Source organism: Myotis brandtii, unplaced genomic scaffold, assembly GCF_000412655.1.
Source record: "Myotis brandtii unplaced genomic scaffold, ASM41265v1 scaffold249, whole genome shotgun sequence".
Classification (NCBI taxonomy): domain Eukaryota; kingdom Metazoa; phylum Chordata; class Mammalia; order Chiroptera; family Vespertilionidae; genus Myotis; species Myotis brandtii.
Window position 1 is genome coordinate 915410 of NW_005359430.1, and position 15749 is coordinate 931158.

A 15749-nucleotide genomic window follows, 5' to 3' on the forward strand; every position below is an offset into this window, starting at 1 on the left:
GGAGCTCGTAACTCAAATTACTCGTATGTCAAATCATAAAGTGAATGAGTGAGACACGTGATGCTGGGCTGATGTTGTGGCGTTCACTGTGACGTTCGCTGCGCCAACTAGCAGTGGGGTATCTGAAGCTGGCTGGTAACCCGAATTTTAGCTCTCAACTCAAAGCAAAAAATCAGCCGAAAGACGGCTTGTATCTCGAAAAACTCGTTAGTCGGGACACTCGTAAGTCAAGGCCTCACTGTACATCCTGTCGCAGGCGCCGCCTTCTTTCAAGATCAGACTCACGCTGCTCTGCAGACATTTTCTGTCAATAATGCCAGCAACTTTCGGCTGCAGAGCTACATTGTATCAACAGTTGTTCTTAGACATAGTCCCACCTCTCTACTGTCACAGTCTGAGATGCAGGTGAATGAGAGTCCTGGCTATTGGGCCGCTGAGAGCTGTCTGACCAAAGGGTGATTCTGGCTGATCCTGTCGGGGTGGGACTTCCTCTTCCCTGCTGTCAGTTTCCACAGCTGTGATGAGGAAGCTGGGGTGACAGAGGGAGCCGCGCCCTCCAAGCCACCCTCTCTCTCGCTCTATGTCCAGTGGTCTCTTGCTCTGTCAAGTCCTCCAAACCTCCCGCTCTCTGCCAGCAAGTCCCAGGAGCCCATGGGCATGGCTAGGCACAGGCGGCCTCACCTCCCGGACAGGTGAAGGTCCTGGGATCCCACAGGCGTGGCTATGGCCTTGCCTCCCAGGGCCAGCGAAGGTCCTGGGCACCCGTGGCAAAGGGGCCGCCGTGGCCTCCTGGGGTGCCTGGCACCTGAGTATGCAAATTAACCACCATCTTTGTCAGGTTAATGTGCATAGTCACTCTGATTGGGTGGTGGGCGTGGCTTGTGGGCATGGCTTGAGCGTAGTAGAGGGATGGCTAATTTGCATGTTTCTCTTTTATTAGGGTAGATGGTGTGTATAGGCCACTTCGAGTTAGTTATGTACTTACACAATGTACTATGTATTTTTGCTTTTGTGTAGTGGGTATGCAGAGGTGCATGTTATGAAGAATTCACCATTGGTTAGTATGTGCGAGCTGACTGCAACTCAATTCTGTGCCTCATCAGTTGTCCTTTTTTCTCTAATGTCATTTATTTTTCTGTCACCAACAGAGACTTCAGGTGGGGAAAAAAGAGAATCTAAATTAGGGAGAAATACTTAGCTTCTCCCTATATACCTCCTAACAGGTATTTTAAGGTGTAGCCCATCAGTGGCTGCTTATTTCCATATTCACAATGATATTCACGCCACTTTCTTAACTCTATTTTAGCAGAGTAAAACAGTCACTTAGAAATCATGTAACTAGAAAGTCACATCAGATGGAGAGTTAATTAGCTGTACAGTTTCCACATTTTGTTGGGGTTATTTCCCTTATCAGGCTTCTATTTCACACCTCTCATGCTGTTTTTTTCATTAAATGTTTCAGATTAATTCTTCTTTTTTGTTGTTAAATGCAGTTATTAGAGGGACCCAATGAGTGGTGGACACACTGCCCATTCCTGATTCCCAGAACTTAAGTGAGCCACTAGAAAACAGAGTAGCAGTATTCCTCGGTCGATGCAAAGATTATGTTACGATTGTTTTATAATGCATTTGAGATGTTACCTCAAAAATTCGTAAGGTGGTATACTCCAGGTGCCAGCCGGCATCCCTGAAAGCACTGCTTCATGCTGTAGTGCCTCAGGAAGGTTCTGATGGGCCTTTGGGAATATGATCGAATCGCCTTAATGTCATGAGACAGATGCCATTAGACGAACGTAAGGAAAGGACTGGAGAACTGTTTTTGGAAATTTTAAAAAATGAATAGCGTGATCATATTTGATAGTGGAAATTTGGGGGACAGATGAATTACAGAGAGATTGTACAAAAGTATTTAGTATGTGTATACTTTGAGTAACAATAGGTTCCTCAGTTTACTTAAAATATGAATCAATTCATATATTTTCATTTATTTTTTATTTTTACTCACTAAGTTAAAAACACACATTGTAAATAAAATCAATGTCTTCCAAAAATAAGATATGTTGGGTTTTCATACCTGAAATGCTATTTTCCCTTCATTCCAGTGACTGGTTTAGCTGATCCATACTAATTTGAGGCATAATTTTAATTTTGACATCCATAAGTTTCTAAATACCAAATATTTTGCATGATTTTCAAGTTAAGTCATTTCATCCTAAGTAATGTGAAATTATTTGCAGACTTTATCCTACTAATCATGAATATTCACATTTCCCTCCAAAATTATTAAGTATTGTTGACTATAATTTGTTGTCTAGACCCTCTCCATACAATGCAACTTAATACCTTTCTCAGATTTGATATATTTTGGATTTCAAATATATTTGGCTGCAAAGGTTTTGAACAAGCAATGATGGACCTGAACTGATATTGACATTCTTTGGCTCATCCCATGAAGCCCACTTTCATGCTGTTAGTTGTTGAATGGAATCTGGTGACTGGAGGGAGTGGCTTCTCCAGCTGTGATTCTATTGGATGCTTGTTGGTGTTGCTAATAAGTTCCACAGTTTTATAAAGAACTTGGGTTTGTAATCATTACATACAATTGGAATATATTCCGGATTAATTATTTGAAAACATTTTTGTGAGTGTTGGATGATGAAACAAAGCACTGAGTACATCATTCTCTATTAAATACAGTTCATATGTATTGTAACTATAGCTGTTCAACTCACAGTGCTGATCAGTGCTCCTAAAAAGATATGTGATGGTGAGGAATATGTCCTCAACCTGTGTCACCTATATCATTGGACTATCTTGTTTCACTTTCCATTATTTGCATTCTATGCATTCCTTCTAATTAGGATACTCATATATTAATAATAAAAGTCATGATTTCATAATTCTCCAGTATAACTTGTCAGTTTTTAATGCTCCTAAATATATACACCAATTGTAACATCTGTAACATTTGACATCCAAATACAACTTGTCCCTTTGACTTAACCATACATTTGGCTTAAAGAATTTTTAAATGTCTTTTTAAAGTTGGAGCAAGTGATTGCTTTGCCCTGAGCCAAATCATTCCTTTCTACTCTCTGTACAATTACGTTAATTATATTTTATTAAAATTCCCAGAGGCCTCAGCTCTAAACTAAAGGCCAATATGTACTTTTTATTAGTTGTAATTAATATTGACTACGTGTGTGTGTATGTGTCTTTTTTTTTTTACAGTTACATTTCAAAGAGGAGATGGAGGACTAATGAGCAATGGAAGGTATGCTAAGGAGATTCTTTTTTTTTATTATTATTATTCCCATTTGTAATCAGGATGAGGGAAACTATAGTAAGAGGTTTTATTGTAATAAACGATCACTTACACGTCTGAGAATTCTAGGAGGAATTAAATGGCTTACCACAGGTTTAATGATCTATCTGTTGTGCACTTTAGAGAAATCAAGTCCAGATGTTTCATATCTCCCAGATGTCCCTGAAGAAATTAGTAGTAAATATCACAAGGAATGTGTTCATTTGTTAGCAGGATTTTTATTGCATTAATTAGACATTAGCAAATGAAGTTGCTGTTGTTTAAGACTCCTTATTGGCTCTCACTAAATTGCAGTGAGTGAACAATTACACATAATCGATCACAAAGTAAATGATTCATATATGATGAATAGGCTGTAGATTGATAGGACTGGATTCCACAACTTTAGATACCCAATTGAAATTGATAAAATCTGATAACAAACTCATATATCCTCATCTGTTTTCCCTTTGCCAATATGAAGATTGTAATTAGGCTCTGGTAATAACTTCCAATCTCCCATTTAATCAATATTTTTGCAAAAAGAGATTAGGTCTAATGAGAACTACTGTATGTAGCAAGAAAGCAGTTGGATCTTCTTATTGCAGTTTCCATAGAAACTCATGTTTTTCTTAGGGATTATACCAGAATTTCTATCCAAAAAAAAAAAAGTACAATGGTTATACATGTTGCTATTTATTTGTAAATAATTGAATAATCTATACAGGAATTAAAATCCCCATCTTTAATATTAAATATGTGAATTCTTTATTAGCTATGATGCGAAGAAAGTTTTCTTCATGGACTTTATGCACATGCCGGATGAAATCACAGTAGATCTTTTATTACCTTAGAAGGAAACTGTAATATATACCCCTTATATTTTGCAATTTAGAAAACCTGGAAATGTGCTATTGATGGAACAGTATAAATACTATTCATTAATTTTCCTCAAGTCCTTTGCCCTAAATCAAGCATGAGGTTCATAACAGGGGTTACAGCATTCAGGGGACAGATAAATATGGGGCTTGCAGGAATCAAGGCAGCAATAGCCCCAAGTCCTGGAAATGGCTGATACTGAGCAGTCACTCTGAGCAATTGTTCCCTTGAGGTGCCAATTCATCATCAAACCTCATTTGGGGATCCTGCTATGTTACTGATTCCCACCAGTTTCAGGGCAGATGACAGAATTCACTTGGATGTCAGCAGAATCCCAGGCAGGACCCTCTGCTTCCACTGACATCTATATATAACCTAATGAACTGCTAAAGTTTCTTAATTTTAGAAAGTGTACACATTTTAATTTGAAGTAAATTAAAATCTTAAATTAATTTCAGTGCATGGGACTGGTGTCCACATCTCCCCCTGAGCTTCACGAGCTGATTTCTTCTTAATTTCTGTTTTAGCCGCCCAGGTCTTCTAAATGCTGGGGACCCCAATTATCCGTGGCTTGCTGATTCATGGCCAGCCACAAGCTTGCCAGTCAACAATAGCAATAGTGGCCCAAATGAGATTGGGAATTTTGGGCGTGGAGGTAAGTAATGTTTTTCAAAATTTTGCTATTTGTTTTCTTGGATTTTCTAGATTTTTTAAAGATATACCAAAGAGTATTTTTGATAATTAAAATTAGTGAAGCACATATACTAACAGCATAATACATTTGCAGAATATTTTATTATAAAACTATTTTGCTATATTACCTTGAGTAAAACTAAGTTTTTAAGGAAGTCATTATTAACCAAGAAGATAAATATTCATAATATATTTTGTTTTTAAGACTATTAGTACAAGATTACTAAAATCAGGAACTATGCTGCTAAACAGGGCTTATAATTTTGGTCTAGTTATTTCACTTCTCTCATTCGTTCATCATATATTTATTGAACATGCCCTTTGTACCTGGCATTGTGGCAGACAGTAAAAATATAATATCAATATTAAGAGAAATGGTCTTTATGCTCATCTATCTAATAATAAGGTAATATGCAAATTGGTCGGGACGCTGTCATGTAATGACCAATCAGCAGGCTGTGTGAGCAGCAGGGGGGATGCAGGGATTTGCAGCATCAGGGATGCGGGTGGGGGAGGTGGGCCCGGCAGAGGGCAGCCTGCACTCCCCACATGGCAGTGGCAACTGTAAGTGCTCCCGATGGCCGCTGCCACTTGCCCAGGGCTGGCCTGGGGTTCTGGAAAGCCACCAATGGCCTCTGCTGCTTCAAGGGCCCGAGGCTCAGGCAATGAGGGCTGAGCAAGACTCAGGCAAGCCTCAGTGGCTGTGATGGCTGAGGCTCAGGCAGCCTCGTGGCCGGCAGTGGCAGCAGCAGAGGCATGATTGGGGGCATCACCTTCCCCTGATTGGACGGTCACCTCCCACAGAGGGAGGCTAGACTGTGGCTTCGGTCCACTCCCCCCCGGCTCCTGGACTGTGAGAAGGGCAGGTTGGGCTGAAGGACCCCCCCCACCCCAAGTGCATGCTCTCACAATCCAGGACCCCTCAGGTAGGGTCCAGTCCCATCACAGCATGGCTCTGGTTCCCCAGGCCTGCAGGCCATGGGAGCAGGGACTAAGAGGCCAGTCTGATCGCAGCATGGCTCCAGTTCCCCAGAGCCTGCGGGTGTGGGGAGGGAACCAGAGGCCAGTCTGATGGCAGCATGGCTCCGTTCCCACAGCTCCCTCCCGCCACCATGCCATGGGTGGCCGGCTGGGGCCCACAGCTCCCTCCTGCTGCCGTGCTGCACGCAGCAGGACCCAGGACTGACTCCCGCCACAGGTGGCCAAAACCCAGGACTGACTCCCACCATGGGCAGCCGGGACCCAGGACTGACACCTGCCATGCCGGCCGGGACCCTAGTCTGGTGTTTGGTCGTCCATCTGGATGTTTAGGGTAATGAGTATACACTTAAAGTTAACATGTTGAGTGAGAACTTTCCTGTAGTTCTGTAATTGATATCTGGTACCCCAAATAAAAGACAAAAAGGTGCTAAGTAGCTGACATGCTGAAGTGTCCAAAATTTGGTGCCAGGGTTCTTTCCATAGGTCTTTATAGGGAGACAGGATTGGACCTACTATAAATATTCACCACTCTCCCCCCTCCATCTTTCCATCCAGTCAATAAGAGATCAGTGGGTTTAGAGAAAGACTTGATTAGAGAAGTCTCTGGTCCCAGTGTTTAATTTGGCACATACATATGAGTTTTCCATTGGCAAAAATTTGTGCAGACAGAAAATGGACTTGAGCTGTGCTGCCAATACCCCACATGAAAGCTGCCCATTGGAAGTAAGACAGTTCTATGAAAGGAGCGTTATATCTGAAGCAGAGTTAAGAATTAATCAAAAAAGTGACAAAAGATGTGTGGAGAATAAACTATCATAATTTAAGGTACAGATATAAGGTAGATATTGACCTATTGGAGAAATTAATTATCTAGTGACTTGAATATAAAGTGCAAGACAGCAGAAGTGGTAAAAAATCACAGAGTGCCTTCTAAGCCACACAGAGACTAAACTTTCTTCAAAGCATGACCAGAAGCCACTCATAGATTTCTAAGAGGAGAATTCTAGGTTCCAAATACTGCTTTAAGTCATCCAGCTCATTGCTGGGTGGAGAATGCAGTTACAGTGGAAAAATGAGGTGATTAATTAAGAAGGTAGTGCTGTAATTCAAGAAAGTTTGGATAAATCCACTGGAAGATTTCTATATCTCTAGGTAGATTTACTGCAGGAAACCCAGGACTAGATTCAACTATTCTGAGTCTATTTGCCTTAATGGTGGATTTCACATGTATGAGTATATAAATATATTGAATTAAAAGAATAATCATGGATGCTGGCTTTTTCTCTTTAAAAATGGAATACCACCCAGCTGATGTGGCTTAATGGTTGAGTGTTGACCCATGAACCAGGAGGTAAAGGGTCCATTTCCAGTCAGGACAAATGCCTGCGTTGCTGGCTCAATCTCCAGTAGTGGGTTTTTTAGGAGGCTGCTGATTAATAATTAGTTTTCATCATTGATGTTTCTATCCCTCCCTCTCCCTTCCTCTCTGAAATCAATAAAATAAATAAAATTTAAAAAAAAACAATGGAATACCAATGCCAGTTTGAATATCATCAAAACAGTATTTCAAATAATAGTTATTAAGTATTGTATAAGTATGCGTTCTGTTAATACCAACTATAAGAAGGTGAACTCCCTCCTATTCTCCAAATAAAATACAGAAAATAATCATTCTTAGCTCTTCGGTGTGTAATGAGAATTAAATGGATAATACACACACACACACACACACACACACACACACACACACGGGTTTAACACAAACCTTACCATACAATCAGTGGTCAATATGCATCATTAGAGTAAATAAGAGAATAGAAAGTAAGTTTTCAGACCATTCCACTTCTAGTTTACTTTCTATAATTTAGTACACCCCGTTTAGGATTCCTATATAGCCAATGCCTCTGAAAGTGGCTGCCTTCTCTGCTTGACCAAACTCTGAGCCTGCACTGTAGGCTATCACTCCATCATGGGTACGTTCTGTACTTGAGTATCTCCTCACCAGGTAGGCAGAACATGCCCCCTTGACCTGCCCAGACTGCCTGTGTCAAAAGAAATTTTGTTCCCAAAGCTCTTTTTAAAATTTACCTTTATTGTTGAAAGTATTAAACATGTCCAAATTTTTCACCTCTTGACCTCTTCCACCCACTTCCACCCCCTCTCCAAGCCTTCCCTACACTATTGTCTGTCCGTGGGCTATGCATATATAAGTTCATTGGTTAATTGCTTCCCACCCACCACTTCCCTGTGAAATACATCCATCTGTTCCATGCTTCTATGTCTATGGATCTATTTTGTTCATCAGTTTATTTTGATCATTAGATTCCACATATAAATGAGACCATATGATACTTGTCTTTCTCTGACTGGCTTAGTTCACTTAGCATAGTACTCTCCAGGTCTCTTCATGCTGTTTCAAAGGGTAAGAGATCCTTTTTACAGCTGCATAGTATTCCATTTTGCAAATGTACCACATTTTTTAATCCATCCATCTATTGATGGGCACTGTTCTATTGATCAATATTATACCTGTTGTGCCAGTACCAGGCTGTTTTGATCATAGTGGCTTTGTAGTATAGCTTGATTCCTCCAACGTTATTCTTTCTAAAGATTGCTGTGGCTATTTGAGGTATTTTTTTGGTTCCATATAAATTTTTGGAGTATTTGTCTTGATCTGTGAAATATGCCATTGGTATTTTGATAGGATTTTTAATCAGTCAAGGAATAGTTTCCTCTTTTACTTTTTGTGTTTGTATTGGAATAACACACCATTCAATTTTTATGTAAAGGAATAAATACCTAATGATGGAGGAAAATAATTATTTTTCAATTTCTAGCAGGCTACACTAACATTTAAATTTTCTCCATCTAATTTAGCCAAAGGTTTCATTTGTGGGTTTTCAAGGTTTTGTTTATATTTCTACCGCATTTCCATGACATGACATATATTACAGATGAACAACAAGGCCAAGCCAATGTTTTTGCAGGGTCTACGGAATCTATTTTCAGTAGTAGACATTTTAGGCATTTACTATGTACCAGAAATAGTGTTGGGAAGTTTTGTACTATTTTTTTTTCATTTTCTTTGCACAATAAATATTTGAGATAGATAAACATATTTCATTTTTAAAGGTAAAAAAAAACTAAGGTTTTCAAAATGATTAATTTGGGATCTGGGTTTAGAATGCAAGTCTGCCAGATTCAAGAGCCTAGGTCCTAAAGACAGGGCTCACAGTTAGGATTGTAGTACAGCCATATTCACTGAGAAGAATTATCATGTACACTGACATTTCCCTTTAAAAATGGAACACCAATACATTTGGAATGATAAAGTTTCTCATTGTTGCATAAGTCTTCATTTTGGCAATACAAATTATTAAAAATATATTTAACCATTAAGTGAGTGCTTATACTCTGTAAAATACTATATGAGGAAAATATGGGAATACAGATATAAATCTTTTATGTTTCTGTCCTCAAGTAACTATGATACAGTAATGGATACAGGCATTTATACAATTAATTATGCCAGGACAAAAAATATATAAATTCATTTTTAACCAAGATATTAGAAAACTACAGAATGATTCATGAGTGATTCCAACTGGATGAAAGGTTTTCTGTCATTCATAGGTTTCAAACTCAAATGTTAACAAGTGCCAGTCAGCCAACCTGAAGTGCTAAGGATGGTAGATGTGACCTGTGCAAAATGGAAAATAGGAACCCTGTCTAAAGATGGCAGCACCTATTCTGGTGCAAGCTTTTGTGGGGAAGGCTGGCCAGGTTCCAAAGCATCTGATGTTAGAGGATTTCCCCCACACCCTGTATTATGCATATGCTTCCAATTTTTCAATGGTAGGATAGAATTCAAGTTATTTTTTGAAAATGTAAGAATGATCAAATAACATTTGAAGGTAATATGCAGCCCCCAAAAAATCAATATAGAAGCACTTGAACTTGAAGGCTGACTAATTTCATCCAGCAGAGAGAGAGATTTTGTTTTAGAGCCACAGCCTTAGCTTTTGCAGAATAACATTGAACACACAACCACTTCCAAAGCTTGTTGTTGGAGTGACTCACAATTTAAATCTTAAAACTTTGGAGAAGCTCAAGTTCAAGGTATTGGGAAGTCGGGTCCCATACTAGTTAATATTTATCAGTGAAAGACTTCGTGGAAGTGGCAGAAACTGATAACTTCCCCAGAGTGAAGGATTTATTTCCACAATCAATTTTTATATATTATTAAATATTAAAAGTTTTGATAATAAAAATGGTAGTGGAACTTGAGAATGAAATATGCTGCTTCATCATCAAATTTTAAATCAGTTTACAACTAAAAGCAAGAACAGCAAGAAAGTAGTTGTGAAATTCTGAAATTACAAAATGATTTTATTTGCTTATACACCTTGATGAAATGTTTAAATTTGAATATGTTTAACAATCTGATATTCATTTAAAATATTTACTTCAATAAAGTATATATCCACTTAAATGTAAAACAGGTTGGAATTTCAGGCTTCAAAGTCTTCAGAAATACCTAAATTATACAGTGTACAGAATCTCTCTATATAAAAGCCCAGCGACCGAACGGCAGAATAACCAGAATGACATGCCAACCAGTCTCTATGACATGCACTGACCATCAGGGGGCAGATACTCAACACAGGAGCTGCCCCCTGGTAGTCAGTGCACTCCCACAGTGGGAGCGCTGCTCGGCTGATGGGATGAGCAGCTGCTCCCACTGCGGGCTGATTCCCACAGGCCACGCCCCCCACCAGTGCACGAATCTGTGCACCAGGCCTCTAATACATTATAAATGTCTTGTTACTGTTGTAAAGAAGACAAATTTTAGCTTTTTTAAAATATGAAAACAAAATAAATATTTTTATATTTCAAATACTGTTAGCTACCATTGAAAACTTTGAGGATATTTTGACTATACAGCGGGCTGATTCCCACAGGCCACGCCCCGCACCAGTGCATGAATCTGTGCACCAGGCCTCTAATACATTATAAATGTCTTGTTACTGTTGTAAAGAAGACAAATTTTAGCTTTTTTAAAATATGAAAACAAAATAAATATTTTTATATTTCAAATACTGTTAGCTACCATTGAAAACTTTGAGGATATTTTGACTAAGTTCCTACTTAAACTTCCTCCTTGTGATGATAAATTGGTTTTTGGTACTAACATGATTTGGTTTATTATTTAATGTTATAGTACTATAACTAGTTGAAAATTTCCTATAATGAAAAACTAAAGTTGGTTGATGACCTCAAGTTCTATGAAGTGTGGCTTTTAGAATATAGATTATTAAAAAACATATAATTAGATTCACTTTTAACTCTCCATGATTAAAAATGGTGTTATTTAGTGATTTATTTATTTTTATTTTTTAGATTTCAGGAGAGAGATGGTAGTTCTGAATTATAAAGCATGACATAAAGCTAATTTAGCACACCAAAATAATAAATAATAAGTGGACTGTTCGATATTCAGTGTAGTTCCTAAAGTTTAATTTTACTCTTGTTGTATTACAACTTGAAACTCTAATTCTCCACTTCTAAGAGGTGGTAGCATAAATTAAACTCTGACCACTCAGATTGCTTTTTATGGAGTTAAATCCTGCCGCATTGTGAAAATGACATATTCATGAAAATTTTCTTTTGTTATCCAAGAAAAAGAAATTGCTACCATAACTTATACTCCATTTCTGAAGCTGTGAAATCAAATCAGATAAACAGCAAATTGAAACTTCAGAAAAATGTACCTCATAGTTCCATCTTATAATTTTGGAATTTTTTGCATCTATTCAGCAGTTGTACTTTATGTCCTTTGGAAAAAATATATTTTCATCCACTGTTTGTATATTCACACTTATCATTGCTTCTGAAAAGAGGTAATACTTTTATTGGTTCTAAAACAGAGTGAACAACTGAAAGCATTTTTTTAGTAGTGGAATATCCCAAAATTCTCATTCATAGTTGAAGAAAATGGAGAAAGATGTGTGGTAAGCAGTGAGACATGAAGGACGAGCGGTAGGCCTGCCTGTCACCGGGCTGACAGCTTGGCGAAGGTTGTACATCATCTATCCTTCATTGGCTCATGAAACCCATTTCAGCTGAAATGCAAACATGCAGGATGACACATATATTTTTCATCTTCAGTCCTGATAGTTCTGGGCTTCCTGTGCATCATTAAATTGTTTCATTTTCCTATGTTCACCACAGATGTGCTGCCACCGGTTCCAGGCCAAGGGGATAAAACAGCAACGATGCTCTCAGATGGAGCCATTTATAGCAGCATTGACTTCACAACCAAAACCACTTACAACAGCTCTAGCCAAATAACACAGGCTACCCCATATGCCACGACACAGATCCTGCATTCCAACAGCATTCATGAATTGGCTGTTGATCTGCCTGATCCACAATGGAAAAGCTCAATTCAGCAAAAAACAGATCTGATGGGATTTGGTTATTCTCTACCTGATCAGAATAAAGGTAACAATGGTGAGTCAGGTTCTTATTTCTTGAGGATTTCTTTTTACATCATTTATGCATGAGATAGAAATTAGTATTTGTTGTTCAGTTCAGTGATTCATTACCAGGTTCACTAAACTAAAAGCATATATCAGCATGTATTCAGTACCTTGCACAATTCGTACCACCACCACTACTACCAACCCACCACCACTGTCACCACCGCCACCGTTGCTACTACCAAACACCAACACTGATCGTTTTCATCCTTTTAGCTCTTTATCAATAGTGATCAGTAATCCATCTCAACTTCCATTAGGCAGGATAGGCCAAACATTCCTCCACTGTCCTCCAACATCTGCTTCTGAGTTGCTAACTGCATGTTCTGCATGGGCTTGTGCTGTGAACTAATCACATGATGCCACTGTGACCTCTGCCCTTTAACCCTTAGCCTTACTTTACATCCCTGACTACCGATTGGCTGAGGGATTGTCTAATAGAATGCCACACAACCAGTCACAGGATTTCAGCACCACCAGCTCTCACAACAGCTCAGAGCGGAGTGGCAGTCTCTCAGGTTGGTCTCATCGCAGTAAGGAGAAATATTTGTTTGTCACCAGCATATGACCTGTGTTCCTAACAACCATGAGGAAAACTGAATCACAGTCATGATCAGGCATTTATCTCTCATGACAATAGCAGTTTATCCTAATGAAACCATGCTTGCCTGTAGGGGTAAAAATCACTGTCACTCCTTATGTACTAAGTGTACGAGGATATATTTACTGAAAAGTAGTGCCATTTTACTGAATATTGTTCATTAAAGAGTGAATGTATTTGATCTGCCTAGAACCCTACTTAAGCCTCAAGAGAACTTTACAGTAAAATGATCATACGGGAAAGTCAACTACATAGTGTGGGCACTAAAAAATGAGTTCAACTGAAATGCAAATAATTTTGGAGATTTTCATATTAGGATTTCAGTGATATTTTTGGACAATCTTTACAAAATGTTATGTAATACATTTTTTTTCTATTAAATGACATTATTTAAAGTAAGGTGCTAACACCATACTAAATAAGAATGATAATATGGGACATTCCCTTCACATTTAATTTCCCCCCAAATATAGTCTCTCATATTGATAATTTTTTCTATACTGTAAATTTTAATATATATTTGAGATGTATTAGCCAAACTACAACTATAATGTAGGTATTGTATAGGGGAAAATATATTTTACTGGACAGGAATATATACCTGTCATAAGTAATATCAGTGATATCCTCCAGGCCAAAGGATCCTCACATCTAAAATTCAGAGGTTGTAGTAGACACACTCTAACTTCCAACCATAACATGTACATTGTATGACTGATGACTTTATTTGCACAATTCTAATTAATTCCATGACCTTACTTGCTTAATTTTTCATATTCATGATATCCCATATTTTACAAAGGTGTTTTTTTTTAAACTACAGGCTTTTTAGTAAAGGAATATAGTGTATTATATGTTACACAACTACCAGGCATCAAGACCATAAAGAGTTAATTCTTTACATCATTAGGGTAACATTTACTAAATGACTTTTCCTCAGGAGAGAGAACGCTTTCAATTTGAAAATGTTAATGCTCTTTTTTCCCCTCTACAATGGGCCATTTGCTCTTCTTACCTCTTGGTAGAATTAAATACATTATAGAATCCAGAAAATTTTAAACATCTGTTATGAAGTGAAACTGGCTTAATATAATAGAAGACTTTTTTGAATATCTTTATATGTCATTTATACTGTCACTTATTTATAATGAATTTCACAATAGCCCTGAATAATTAAAAAGTAATTTATCTTAGGCTTATTTTATTGAAGATATGTAGTCTCAAGCAATATAGATATAAAAGCTATCTATATGCTGTAACCCATGGAATACATAAGACCTTCTGTGAATTCTTCATAAAAATATTCTGTATATGTTGATTGCCACTGGGTTTTAGAAGTTATCTTTTGAGTAATTGTAAGCTGAACATAATTCACAATAGTGCTTATTTCTTTTTGAATACATTAATTTCCTGAGTGACATTTACATATGTCTATGCATAGTAGTAACTACTTCATCTACATTTGAATGTAAAGTCACTTAAATCAGTGATAGAAAGCATTCTTTAGGAGGTGGAAGTGAATTTAATATTCCCTTTTAGTTCAGTTCAATTGAGTTTAATATAGACTTTGTTTTATTCTTATACTAATGAGTATGTTTCCTAAGGCTCAAGTTTAGGATCAAACTGCCCTATGGATATCTAATCATATCATATTATAAGATTTTCTTAATTTGTGCATAGTCATGAAACCAATTTAAAGTAATTGCAGTAATAAAGAAAATTGGACATTTCAGAATTATTTGAGTGAATTTCTTATCCTCTTTGAAACTTTTATAATTTATTCAAACATAAGTTATGAACACTTCTATAAACAATCCAACCATTAAAAAAATATAAAAGAAAACTCAGATCTTTCAAAATAGCATCTGTATCATAATTTTATATATGTAGGGTATCCCAAAAATGTATACACACACTTTGAATAATTATAAAGGCAGAGTTTATTAAAATACATTTTATTTTTAATATTTAAATATCAGTTGTTAAAGTGTGCATACATTTTTGAGGCTTTGCCATGTATACATGTGTATATGTAGTTCAATATCAGCATCAATAACTAAATTTTTTATACAGCAGTATTTTAAAAATAGACTATAAGTTTAATTTGAAAATTAGCTGTATTTGTAGTTTTCTCTGAATAGAAGGCATTTGTTTAGCATACATAAATGTAAATCCAAATATTTACATTTTGCATTGAAGAGAGATTGGTCAAATATATTTGCAAAATATGTTTTCCTAAAATGTAACGCAGGCAGTTCTTCACTTTGAAATGCTTGAGGACCTTTCTTTGCAATTAACAGCAACAAACTATGGCTCACTTAGTTCACGTTTTAGATCTCAGAAAGAGAATTTGATTTCCTTAGTTTATGCCATATGCCCACCACGAAGAACACACCTGTCCCGGCTCATTGCTATAAGAGACAAAGCATGTTGATTGATAGTGCTATGAAGACTGTCCACAATAAGAGTACAGAAATTTCCCCAAAGAGGGGAATGTGATATTGGGTGGAAAGTCCTTACAACTTCCCGTAATGAATCTGTTTCCACAATTCATTTTTAAGTCTGTTGTTTGGATAATGGCTTTCTTGACCTTGGGTAAGGACTTCAACAGATTTGGGTTAAGAAATACTAAGTTCCACAAAAGCTGCTGCATTTTTTTTTTAAATTTTTCTTTTACTGTGTGAATATGGGCCATACAACACTCAGAAAGCATATACCAGTGGTTCTGAACCTTGGCGCTGCATATTAG

The 15749-nt window shown here is 37.3% G+C and overlaps 1 protein-coding gene across 8 annotated transcripts in view; it reads left to right on the top strand.

Annotated features, from left to right (window-relative positions):
* The window catches only part of ROBO2 (roundabout guidance receptor 2), a 672125-nt gene that overhangs the window by 607857 nt on the left and 48519 nt on the right, over positions 1–15749 (top strand). For 5 of the 8 annotated variants that reach the window (XM_005867326.2, XM_014540612.1, XM_014540614.1 and 2 more), the window contains 4 exons: positions 3232–3274; positions 4711–4838; positions 12089–12370; positions 12792–12917. In XM_005867326.2, coding sequence (XP_005867388.1) covers positions 3232–3274; positions 4711–4838; positions 12089–12370; positions 12792–12917 — 579 coding nt within the window. The remainder of the gene's footprint in view (positions 1–3231; positions 3275–4710; positions 4839–12088; positions 12371–12791; positions 12918–15749) is intronic. The other 3 variants (XM_014540613.1, XM_014540615.1, XM_005867331.2) reach the window with 1 other exon arrangement.